Source organism: Ranitomeya imitator, chromosome 4 (genome assembly GCF_032444005.1).
Source record: "Ranitomeya imitator isolate aRanImi1 chromosome 4, aRanImi1.pri, whole genome shotgun sequence".
Classification (NCBI taxonomy): Eukaryota; Metazoa; Chordata; class Amphibia; order Anura; family Dendrobatidae; genus Ranitomeya; species Ranitomeya imitator.
In genome coordinates, this window is record NC_091285.1 from 687,412,464 (window position 1) to 687,425,927 (window position 13,464).

The following is a 13,464-nucleotide window of genomic DNA, read 5'->3' on the forward strand; positions in this document are numbered from 1 at the left end:
AAAACAGACACTAGGCTTTCTATGGCCCACAATTTGAGAGAGATGGCACACACGACTGGCACAGAAGCACAAATGCCAATATTAATCTCCCACTATTTATTTTTTTTCAGGGAGAATTTAAAAACCAAAAAAAAAAAAACAGACACTAGGCTTTCTGTTGGCTTTCTGTGGCCCACAATTTGAGAGAGATGCAACACAGTCAGGACTGTCACTCGAGCAAAAATGCCAATATTAATCTCCCACTTTTTTTTTGTTTCTGGGAGAATTGCCAAGAAATCAGGGCCAGTATTACACACTAGGCTTTCTGTGCCCCAAAATTGGAGAGAGATGGCACACACAGGACTGGCACTCTAGCAGAAATGCCAATCTTAATCTCCCACTATTTTTTTTTTTAGGGAGAATTAAAAAAAAAAAAAAGGATTATAGACACTAGGTTTTCTGTGCCCCACAATTGGAGAGAGATGGCACACACAGGACTGGCACTCTAGCAGAAATGCCAAAATTAATCTCCCACTATTTATTTTTTTTCAGGGAGAATTAAAAAAAAAAAAAACAGGGACTGTCCTACAATTACTATCTCCCTGCAGTAATCTCAGCAATGTATGGCAGGCAGCAATAACAAGGAGTGGACTGCTGCACAAATTAAATCAAAAGTGTGGACAAACAAACAAGATAGCTGTGCAGAAAGGAAGGAATAACAGGATTTGTGCTTTGAAACACAGCAATGCAGCTATCAGGGAGCCTTCTAGGGCAGCCCAATGAGCTACAGTGCTGAGGAAAAAAAATGTAGCTTCCACTGTCTCTGCAAACAAAAGGTGGTGTTGGACAGTGGAAATCGCTACAGCACAGGCGGTTTGGGGGTTAATGGACCCTGCCTAACGCTATCCCTGCTTCTGACGAAGCAGCAGCAACCTCTCCCTAAGCTCAGATCAGCAGCAGTAAGATGGCGGTCGGCGGGAACGCCCCTTTATAGCCCCTGTGACGCCGCAGACAGCAAGCCAATCACTGCCATGCCCTTCTGTAAGATGGTGGGGACCAGGACCTATGTCATCACGCTGCCCACACTCTGCGTCCACCTTCATTGGCTGAGAAATGGCGCTTTTCGCGTCATTGAAATGCGAAACAGGGATCGGGTCGGGTTTCATGAAACACGACTGTGCCAAAAGTCGGCGACTTTTGAAAATGAACGATCCGTTTCGCTCAACCCTAGTAACCACTAAGCCCTATTTCTGATTCTGTTGTATATCCAAGAAGTATTGTTTCTCCTTGCGGAGATTGACATGCTAAGCATGCCAAGATGAGGAGACTTAAAGCTGCAATGCCCCACTGGGAAATATGCAGTACCCCGAAGCACAGTATCTGCAAATTGAGATTCTGGTTTGGCTTTTAACCTAAGTCATGTGACAAGGCTTGTTAAAAGTTGACATTTTTTTTCTTTTAGGATTGCTACTTCCAATAGGTGGCACTAGAGTTCTAGTTCTTTTGCTCCCTGAAGAGACAATTTGTATATTTCCCAGAGGAGCATTGTGGCTTTAAGTCTCCTCATCTCGGCATGCTTAGCATGTCAATCTTTGCAAGGTCAAAACTGGTCAAAAATTGGTCAGAACTTCCACAAAACTAGTTCTTGATAATGGTGTTTAAGATGAAAAAAATTAATTCTGAACAATAATGCTGAAGTTTTATCCTTCTTTTCGCTTTTACATCTTAGGTTTTTATTTGAAACTTTCCAGCAGTTCCAAGCTTTGAGGTTTGCAGTGGAAGAAATAAATAAGAATCCAGAAGTTCTCCCAAATATCACCTTGGGTTTTGTGGCCTATGATTCCTGTTCTGCCTTAAATAAGGAGTTGGAAGGAACCCTAGGAATGATCACCGGCCGAGATCAAGCAATACCAAATTATTTATGGTTGGGAAGACCACCAATGGCTGCAATCCTTGGACACTCAATGTCCACATACTCCATTCTGATGGCTCATGTTCTCGGCCTTTATAGATATCCACAGGTAAATGTGAGAAAAGTGCCTATATTTCATTCCAAAAGTATTTTTTTGAACTTTTAGAACCCAATCAGATTTTAATGTATTAGGAATTTTCAAAATATTGACTTTTGATTGCCAAACATCCAATGAGCTGATGGATAGCAATGCTATATGTTGCAATCACCACAGCTCCCATTATACACCCCAACAGGTTCTCGTCTGAACAGCAACTGAATGAGGTAGGAAAGATTTTGAGAACTAACAAAAAAAAAACTGCTTTGGTTAGATCCATGGAGTGCTTCTGCTTCCAAAGATATATTCAACTGATTGCCAGTATTTTAGAAAAGTTCTGTGCCTGGCCTCAGCTGTAGCCTGTCTCAGCCATAAGAACATGACAACACATCAGTCACTTGGCACAAAGCACATGAAATAGTTCAATTCCTTGAAACATGGTCCAAGTATGGACTGTAACTTCAAGTCTGGCCTTGAGTCCCTTAACCCAAATGCAACACCGTCATGGGCATACATGGGGCTGTTGAGTTTGGGTCAGAAAACTAAAATAAGTCCTGAGGTGATAGTCCGTAATTAAGCTGTGCTTCAGGGACACCTTAATTCGGCCTTAATGGCAGTGATTGCAAGTGTGGGAGTAATTACTACATTGACTGCTAAATGACCAATGATCATCAGTTGTGATGGCCAGGTCAGGTTTCAGGTGCGACTTAAGCTTAAAGAGAACTAAATAAAGGGTCGTCCACTTTCGGAAAATCCTAGAACCTGAGTGCGGTTTGCTATAAAAAAAATAAACAAACTGTGTTTTATTCATTTTTCCTGCTGAGTCTCCACTGCTACTCCCAGTGTCTGGGTAATTGGTGGTAATTCCACGTTGACAATGTGGCGCCCCAGGGTCCTGGTCATCACAGTAATGTCGCTTTCCTCACGGGGAGAGTGATGCTATGTTTGGAGGCAAGAAAGGATAACTGTCGCCAGGTACCACAAGCATGCAACATATTCACACTCCAGGCTACCAGGGGGAGCGTTTGATCCTATTTACTAGGTGTCTCCCCATATATATATATATATATATATATATATATAACTGGTAGTCTGTAGGGAAAGTCAGTTAGTTCCAGACAGCCATCTGAGGAGGATAGAGGGTTCACGGAGCTTTGCATGCCCTAAGAGCTGCAGCTCCCAGAAAGAGACATTTTTGAAAGCAGAATACGTTGCAGTGAGCGTGCAGGAAAGCGAAGTACAGCAGAGGATACCAGCAGGAGACCAGCCCCGAGCAGGCTGCCTCCTTCTTTGGCGCAGATAACCGGTAGCCGGAACACCGAGGTAGTAAGGACCTCTACGCCTTACTTTAGAGACTGGCAGGACAGCTAATTGCACTTTACCTGTCCGCACCTACATCCAGGAGCCACGGTGACACCCCACAGAGCCGGGTTATCTAAGAGACCCTATAAAAAGGCTCAAGTCACCAGTCATACGGGTTTGTCCTATTCTATATGGGGGACAGAGAGAGAGAGAAACACCACATCTGTGAGGACCTTACGAGAAGCCTAGCAGTAAGGGACTATACCACTACAGCGCAAGGGAAGGCTATTGATTTCCACCTGGACAAGGGGACTCTGGACTTGCCTCCAAACCGTCCGGGCCCTACCTGCCCAGAGATCTGGTGCTCTGGACTGTGGCTGCTGAAACCAACAGTAAACAAGGTAAAGAGACTGCAATCCTGTGTCCTTGTTCTTCACTGCACCTCTCACCATTCTACCATCTACACACTGGGAAGCCCTGGGGATATACTTCACCTGTGGGAAGGTATACTATCTAGCTGCCATAACATCACCCCAGCAGACCCCTTAAAGCAACATTGGTCACCCTGACCAAATATCACAGGTGGCGTCACGAACATAAACTTTATTCCCTTTAAAGACCTTTCCCTTTTCCATGGGCTCCGTGGGCCATGGACCAGGTCGCAGCCACCGTGACATCCCCCTGTGAACACCGAACCCGGTACCGAGCACCCTACAGCCCTGGCAGGTGATTCAACAACATGACAGCCAGCCAGTGAGTATAGCAGCTTTGAGCAGGATTTTGCGTCTCCACAGTCATGGTCACTGAGTTCAGAGATTTGGTTGCCATGGTGTCATTGTACCATCAAGTCTGCAGTCAATAATGAAGAATGGGAGCAGCACTGCAGAACCAGCAGTCGAACTGAGGATGGTGAGTAAATCACGTAAATCGTGGTCTGCTGTTTTTATGACAAACTTTACCCCTAGCCAGGATTTTCTGAAAGGGGACAACCGGCTTTAAACAAAAGTCTAAGAATACCTTTGAAGCCTTTGAAACAGATCTAATAACCAAGACATTGTACTTTTGTCCTACACATATAAGGTCCCAAGTGCACAAAGCGGTAATCCTAAGCTCAACAATTGTTTAGGTCTTCCTTGGTAAACCCTGCCTCATGGAGCCACTTTGATCTCAAATAATTAGCCCAGCATTCATAACCAAGTTCACTGCTCAGTGCTGAATTTTTATGCATGTGCCATGGAAGGCCATATTCTTCTTTCTTTGGGCACCAGGATCATAACACCAGGATGCTTCAGATGTGCAGTACATCACTGATCTTCTCACATGTACATCTTTGTACTGCTCATTTGTATACCGAGAATCCAGAATTCAAAAGGAGGAGACTGCTCTGTAGAATATGTGTTAAAAGAGCAATTTCTCATTTATTAGACCTGTCTGAGTATCATTAGGGAATAGACTAGGTGTTTCTCTTAGTTGTAATCAGATTTCATAATGTTTTTCTCTACTGCAATCTTGTAGATAAGTCACTATGCTACGAGTTCTCTACTGAGCGACCGGAAACAATTCCCTTCCTTCTTCAGGACTGTACCCAGTGATACCTTTCAATCAAAAGGATTGGCTCAACTGGTCTTGCATTTTGGATGGACATGTCTGGGGCTTGTGGCAATGGGAAACGACTATGGCCAACTAGGGATTCAAGTGATTACACAAGAGGTTCTAAAAGCTGGAGCTTGTGTGGCCTTTACAGAATATATTCTACTAGATCGGACAGACCAAAATGCTCCCCGCATCACTCGTATCATACAGCAGTCCACAGCCCAGGTTATAATTGTGTTTTCCATTGATATCTATTTAATCCCAATTTTAGATGAGATGATCAAACTGAATGTCAGTGGAAAGATCTTTGTAGCAAGTGAAGCTTGGTCCATCTCCTCGATTCTTCTTATTGAGAAGTACGCTCCTCTACTCTCTGGATCCTTAGGGTTTGCCTTTCACAGCTCAACAATCCCTGGATTTAAGGAGTATCTGAAAAAAATTCATCCATTTTACACTCCGGGGGAAACAGTAACTAGATTATTCTGGGAAAAAACATTTGGATGTATATTTTTGGGCAATAATAATCCAATTTATAATGATTCTTCAATAATCTGTTCTGGGAATGAGAAGTTAGAGACTGTTGAGAATGTCTATACAGATGCCTCTAGCCTGAGAACATCTTATAACATATACATGTCTGCTCACGTCATTGCTAAATCCTTACACGACCTTCAGTCATGTCGAGAGAATAACGGACCTTTCCGTAATGGAGGTTGTGCGAATCTACATAAATTCACACCTTGGCAGGTACAGTAAAATAACAAATTTAATATGACATCATTATGTAGACCTTGGGCCCAATCCCTTATTGCATTTTCGACTTTTTTGAGTTAGTTTTTGGAATTTTTCTCCTATTTTTTCATTTTGGCCTTGTTCTTCTTATAATGTGCAAGTTTTCTTAAGTATTTTATATATAGTGTTCAACTTTTAGTTTTTGAGTGTTTTTTTTATTTTTGGTGGGTTTGGCTGGGTTTGGTTTTTCTAGGTCTTTTCAACTGATTCCATTAATTTCAAGTTTTTAAAAAGCCAATAAATTTTTTCACAAAAGTATTTAGTCTCACCACACGCTGGAATGATTTTGTGTGTCTTTCATACAAATTTTGAAATAATTTAACAGAACAAGTGACTTTGTGTGCTAAAGAGTCACAAAACAGGTTAAGGTAAAAGAAAATAAATTCTTGAACCACAGGAGCCATTTTGAAGAATTTGGCACAAAAAAAGCATCAATGAATACCACAAGATAGAAAAAAAAATGTAAGTAATAAATTGAGATTTTTTTTATCTACATTTTTTTTGGAATCTGGTGTAAATTTTTCAGAAATGTTTGATTTTTTAAAAACCTTACTTTGCTAACTGTTAGTTGTAAGAAAATGTATAGACCCTGGCGGTGCAAAATTGCAGCAGTGGCGGAGTCAAACTCTAATTTAGCTCTTTTGCACATTTGCATTATGATTTTAAGACTTATAATATCTATAACTCATTCAGAAGTCAGTGAATTTTCACAATTATGTGGCCACAAGGGGACAACTGGACAGATCCTTTGCCTGCATTGATCTTTATGGCCATTCCGGCCAGTACTGAAAAGCTTCCTCAATCAAGACAACAAAGGATATTTTCATTTTTCACTTCCCAACCCTACAACCGCAGTACAGATATAATAAATTCCTTCCTGTATTGTAATTCTGGATATTATCCATTTGCAGCCTTAGACTACCAGAGATGGTAGATGGTACATTAATTTTAATAAATCGGGAAAAAAATGCATCTATTGAGTTTGCATCAAATTGTCTTCAAAAATGTCCCTCACCATTTTAAACATTGTAGAAGATTGCAATAGCCAGAAAAGTATTACTTGAATTTGGGCCCAGACACGCAGGCTTTCTCACATTGCCTTGTAGTTCTCACATTACATAGAATAGCATAGCCAATCAGGAAGAACTATCAGCCTGTATAAAAGTCGAGGCAGGAAATGCAGCAGCCATTTTGTGGGTGAATCTCGATATTGAGGGGACGTCACAGTTTACAGCTCAGCAATAGGATAAGGAAAGTTATAAACACTGAAGAAACATTTAAGGTCACCTAGACTTTATTAAGGCTATGATTGCATTAAAATACAAGAAAAGTGTCCTGTACAGTCCTAGGAGACCTCAAGGTGTAATATTCATTTTTTTTTCCGGGGCGTTGGGAATGCTTGCAGTTTGTCTTAAATTGGATTTTGGGGAATAATTTTTCAAAGTTAGCAAACTTAAATGTCAAAAGGTTGGCTCATCTCTAGAAATGACCTCTTAGCCACCGAATTTGGGAAATTTACCCCAAAACTCCCCTAGACAATCGGAGAGATCAGATTTAACCATAGATTGTGAGTATTAATACATACAGTACAGACCAAAAGTTTGACTGCCTCTTGAAGCTCATCAAGAGAATGCCAAGAGTATGCAAAGCAGTCATCAAAGCAAAAGGTGGCTACTTTGAAGAACCTAGAATATAAGACATAATTTCAGTTGCTTCACACTTTTTTGTTAAGTATATAATTCCACATGTGTTAATTCATAGTTTTAATGCCTTCAGTGTGAATTTACAATTTTCATAGTCATGAAAATACAGAAAAATCTTTAAATGAGAAGGTGTGTCCAAACTTTTGGTCTGTACTGTGTGTGGCACAACACTTTTTAGTACAGACTACATAGTAACATAGTAACATAGTTAGTAAGGCCGAAAAAAGACATTTGTCCATCCAGTTCAGCCTATATTCCATCATAATAAATCCCCAGATCTACGTCCTTCTACAGAACCTAATAATTGTATGATACAATATTGTTCTGCTCCAGGAAGACATCCAGGCCTCTCTTGAACCCTTGACTACTAATTATGTAGAACTTTTTGTCCACCTGACCACCTGTCATATATAAAAGAACACAATTAGTTCTCTGAATCTTCCATCCTTTTCTTCTCTCTGAAATCTCTGCCAATCAGCCATTTTTTTCACATTTCTTTCACAGTCATTCCCCTGTTCCCTTTTTGTACCCTCATAAAGCAGATTTCACAAAGGAAATGGCATGCCATATAGACATTGGGCTTAATGATGCCAATTTTATGACAGTTCCACTTAAGATGTGATCACCGGTAACCCAAGCTGTGATCGCTTGGAATCAGGTTTTTCCCACTTGACAAATTCAATTTAAGACGTTAAGGGTTTTTTTTTTTTTTGGTCTTCCCAAATTTACAGCTAACACATTACGTCCAGAATGTCAAAGTGAGGTTAAAAGATGGAAGAGAGGTGTTCTTTGATAAAAATGGAGATCCTCCCGCTGTATATGACATCGTTAACTGGCAGCAGGATGATAACGGGGTCATGAGTCAAGTCAAGGTTGGACAGTACGATTCGGCAGTCAAGAGTCCAGACATCTTCACGCTAAACAGCAGTGCCGTACAATGGATACATAGGCAAGAACAGGTACGTATGAAAGAGAAGGTATAAAATAGAGAATTTAAGAAAAATTATCACTGATGCAAAATCACCAGAAGCCATAAAAATACCCACAAGGCACTTAGAGAGGATAGTTATATGAGAAAACCTTTCTAAATATCACAAGATTGAGATCATTGTCTAGTGTCTGAGATGTCCTCTGCTGCCGAGAATAAGGGGCTTCAAATCGCCATCATTAGCTAGAGTCCAATATGAGCTATACCTCTTAACAGAGATGATTGGGGCCATTAGGAACTTCCTAAAAACCAGGGGCGTAACAACCGTGGTCTTAGATGTCACGATCGGCCTGATGCAGGATGTGGATAAGGGCCAACCAAGGCCACCCAAGCTTCAACTGGATGTGCGTCCTCGTAAAAGCATTACAAGCTGTCAGCCAATCAGAAGCCAGCACCTAACGTTGGCAAGCACATGATTGGGGGATTATGGCAGTGACATCATACGCTTTCATCACTTGCGCTCTTGAGTCAGTTGCCAGCTTCAGATGAGTATGTCACGCAGTGGGGGAGCGGAGGGAAGGGGAGTATAATTGTTCATTTTTTTTCTATGCATTGAAGAACAGTGGCAGAACAGGGCACATATAACAGGATGGAGGCTATATATAGCAGGAATGGGCCCAGTTAAAGGGACATATATACCAGGATGGCGCCCAGACAAGATAAGGGATATGTATGCCAGGATGGGGGATATGTGTGTGTGTGTATATATATATATATATATATATATATATATATATATAAAAAGATAGGGCCCAGGATAAGAGACATATATACCAGATTAAGGGATATGTATACTAGTATGGAGCGCAGGAAGGATAAAAGACATACAGTATATATTAGGATGAGGGACATATATACCAGCATGGAGTGCATATTTGTACCAGGATGGAGGCAGGATGAGGTACATATATACCAGCATGGAGTGCATATACATGCTAGAATTATATAATTTAACCTTGGGCTACTCTTTTTATTATTATTATTATTATACATTTTTATAGCGCCATTTATTCCATGGCGCTTTACATGTGAAAAGAGGGGCAAATATAGACAAATGCAATTAAACATGAGCAGAAAACAAGGCACACAGGTACAGAAGGAGGACCCTGCCCGTGAGGGCTCACAGTCTGCAGGGGATGGGTGAGGATACACTAGGAGAGGGTAGAGCAGGTTGTGCGGCAGTTCAGTAGGTTGAGGATCACTGCAGGCTGTAGGCTTGTCGGAAGAGGTGAGTCTTCAGGTTCTTTTTGAAGGTTTGTATGGTAGGAGAGAGTCTGACGTGTTGTGGTAGAGAGTTCCAGAGTATGGGGGAAGCATGGGAGAAGTCTTGGATGTGGTTGTGGGAAGAAGAGATGAGAGGGGAGTAGAGAAGGAGATCTCGAGAGAATCGGAGGTTGCGTGTAGGTAAGTACTGGGAAACCATGCCACATATGTATGGAGGAGACAGGTTGTGAATGGCTTTGTATGTCATTGTAAGGGTTTTGAACTGGAGTCTCTGGGCGATAGGAAGCCAGTGAAGGGCTTGGCATAGGAGAGAGGCTGGGAAATAATGGGTAGACAGGTGGATTAGTCAGGTAGCAGAATGCAGGATGGATTGGAGAGGTGCCAAAGTGCTAGAGGGGAGGCCAGAGAGTATTAGGTTGCAGTAGTCAAGGCGGGTGATGATAAGGGCATGCACTAGTGTTTTTGTGGTGTCGTAGTCAAGGAATGTGCGGATCCGGGAGATATTTTTGAGTTTGAAACAGCAGGAGGAAGCAAGGGCTTGTATATCTGGCTTGAAAAGAGAGCAGAGTCGAGGATCACCACGAGGTTACCAGGTGTGTGGGACTGGGGAAAGTGAGCAGCCATTGACGTTGATAAATAGGTCTGGTGGAGGGGTAGAGTGAGATGGGGAAAGATAATGAATTCTGTTTTGTCCATGTTCAGTTTTAGAAAGCGAGCAGAAAAGAAGGCCGAGATAGTAGACAGACAGTGTGGGACTTTGGTAAGTAAGGAGGTGAGGTGAGGTCAGGTCCGGATAGGTAGATCTGCGTGTCATTGGCGTAGAGATGATACTGCATTCCGTGGGATTCTATGAGCTGCCCCAGGCCGAAGGTGTAGATGAAGAAGAGTAGGGGTCCTAGAACAGAGCCTTGAGGAATACCAACAGACAAGGGGCAGAGTGAGGAGGTGCTGTTGGGGAGGGAGACACTGAATGTTCGGTCTGTCAGATATGACGAGATCCAGGATAGGGCCAAGTCTGTGATGCCAAGAGATGAGAGGATCTATAGCAGAAGGGAGTGGTCCACAGCGTCAAAGGAAGAAGACAGGTCCAGGTGAAGGAGGACAGAGTAGTGTCGCTTGCTCTTGGCAGTTAGTAGGTCATTGGTGACTTTAGTTAGGGCAGTTTCAGTTAAGTAATGGGGTCGGAAGCCAGATTGTAACTGGTCAAAGAGGGAGCAGGAGGAGAGGTGGGAGGAAAGTTCAAGATGGACATGTTGTTCCAGTAATTTTGAGGCATAAGGGAGAAGAGATATTGGGCAATAGCTAGACACAAAGGATGGGTTGAGGGAGGGCTTTTTGAGGATGAGTGTGAACTTGGCATTTTTGAAGGAAGAGGAGAAGACACCTGTTGTGAGTGAGAGGTTGAAGAGGTGTGTAAGAGTTGGGATGAAGACCTTGGCAAGGCTAGGGATGAGGTGAGACTGGAGCGAGTCAAGAGTGCAAGTGGGGAGGTGTGATCTTGACAGGAGGGTGGAGAGCTGATCTTCTGCCATGACGGAGAAGCTGGTTTTGAAGGAACAGGGTAGAGCAGCTAAGAGGGGAATTGGGTGCTGTGGGCCAAAGCTTTCTCTGATTGTATCAATCTTCTGTTTAAAGAAAGAGGCAAAGTCTTCAGCAGAAATGAGAGGGGAGGGTGTTATGACCTGGTGGTTAGGAGCACCCGGCACGACCTGATAGTTAAACTCACACAGGACAAGCTCTGGGATGTGGGAGCTCTGCTGACCGCAGGCCCTAATCCTATCACAACAACTAGAAATAGCCGTGGAGCGTTCCTGACTCTCCCTAGACGCCTCTTCACAGCCTAAGAGCTAGCTAGCCCTAGAGATAGAAAATAAAGCCTACCTTGCCTCAGAGAAATTCCCCAAAGGAAAAGGCAGCCCCCCACATATATTGACTGTGAGTAAAGATGAAAGTCACAAACGCAGAAATGAAACAGGTTTCAGCAAAGGGAGGCCAGACTTACTAAACAGACAGAGGATAGGAAAGGTATCTTTGCGGTCAGCACAAAAAACTACAAAAGACCACGCAGAGTGTGCAAAAAGACCTCCGCACCGACTAACGGTGCGGAGATGCCACTCTGCATCCCAGAGCTTCCAGCTAGCAAGACAAAATCATGATAACCAGCTGGACAAAGGAACAATGAACAAATAATAACTATCAGGAACTTAGCTTCTGCTGGAGAAGACAGGTCACCAGAAAGATCCAAGAGCGAACTGAATCAATGCAGGAACATTGACAGCTGGCATGGAGTAACAATCTGAGTGGAGTTAAATAGAGCAGCCAACCAAAGGATAAACCACGTCACCTGTGTAAGGAACCTCAGAAGCAGCAGCTTCACTCACAGCCACCAGAGGGAGTCCATGGACAGAACTCGCCGAAGTGCCATTCACGACCACAGGAGGGAGTTCGATAACAGAATTCACAACAGTACCCCCCTCCCTTGAGGATGGGTCACCGAACCCTCACCAGAGCCCCCAGGCCGAGCAGGATGAGCCAAATGAAAGGCACGAACTAGATCGGCAGCATGAACATCAGAGGCAAAAACCCAGGAATTATCTTCCTGACCATAACCCTTCCATTTGACCAGGTATTGGAGTTTCCGTCTCGAAACATGAGAATCCAAAATCTTCTCCACCACATACTCCAACTCCCCCTCGACCAACACCGGGGCAGGAGGATCAACGGAGGGAACCATAGGCACCACGTATCTCCGCAACAACGACCTATGGAACACATTATGGATGGCAAAAGAAGCTGGAAGGTCCAAACGAAATGACACAGGATTAAGAACTTCAGAAATCTTATATGGCCCAATGAAACGAGGCTTAAACTTAGGAGAGGAAACCTTCATAGGAACATGACGAGATGACAACCAAACCAAATCCCCAACACGAAGTCGGGGACCAACACAGCGCCGGCGGTTAGCGAAACGTTGAGCCTTCTCCTGGGACAATGTCAAATTGTCCACCACATGAGTCCAAATCTGCTGCAACCTGTCCACCAGCGTATCCACACCAGGACAGTCCGAAGGTTCAACCTGCCCTGAAGAGAAACGAGGATGGAAACCAGAATTACAGAAAAAAGGAGAAACTAAAGTAGCCGAGCTGGCCCGATTATTAAGGGCGAACTCAGCCAAAGGCAAGAAGGACACCCAATCATCCTGATCAGCAGAAACAAAGCATCTCAGATATGTTTCCAAAGTCTGATTAGTTCGTTCGGTTTGGCCATTAGTCTGAGGATGGAAAGCCGAAGAAAAAGACAAATCAATGCCCATCTTAGCACAAAAGGACCGCCAAAACCTCAAAACAAACTGGGAACCTCTGTCCGAGACGATGTTCTCTGGAATGCCATGCAAACGAACCACATGCTGGAAAAACACCAAATCAGAGGAGGAAGGTAATTTAGACAAGGGTACCAAATGGACCATCTTAGAGAAGCGATCACAAACCACCCAAATGACCGACATCCTTTGAGAAACAGGGAGATCAGAAATAAAATCCATGGAAATATGCGTCCAAGGCCTCTTCGGGACCAGCAAGGGCAAAAGCAACCCACTGACACGAGAACAGCAGGGCTTAGCCCGAGCACAAGTCCCACAGGACTGCACAAAAGAACGCACATCCCGCGACAAAGAAGGCCACCAAAAGGATCTAGCCACCAAATCTCTGGTACCAAAGATTCCAGGATGACCAGCCAACACCGAACAATGAACCTCAGAGATAACTCTACTAGTCCATCTATCAGGGACAAACAGTCTCTCCGCTGGACAACGGTCAGGTCTATCAGCCTGAAACTTCTGCAGCACGCGCCGCAAATCAGGGGAGATGGCAGACAA

The 13,464-nt window shown here is 43.4% G+C and overlaps 1 protein-coding gene across 1 annotated transcript in view; it reads left to right on the top strand.

Moving 5' to 3' along the window:
• Positions 1-13,464, top strand: part of LOC138674709 (extracellular calcium-sensing receptor-like) — a 49,105-nt gene that overhangs the window by 27,730 nt on the left and 7,911 nt on the right. Inside the window, exons 3-5 of the mRNA XM_069762526.1 lie at positions 1,709-2,000; positions 4,806-5,630; positions 8,110-8,337. Of these exons, the coding sequence (XP_069618627.1) occupies positions 1,709-2,000; positions 4,806-5,630; positions 8,110-8,337 (1,345 nt within the window). The remainder of the gene's footprint in view (positions 1-1,708; positions 2,001-4,805; positions 5,631-8,109; positions 8,338-13,464) is intronic.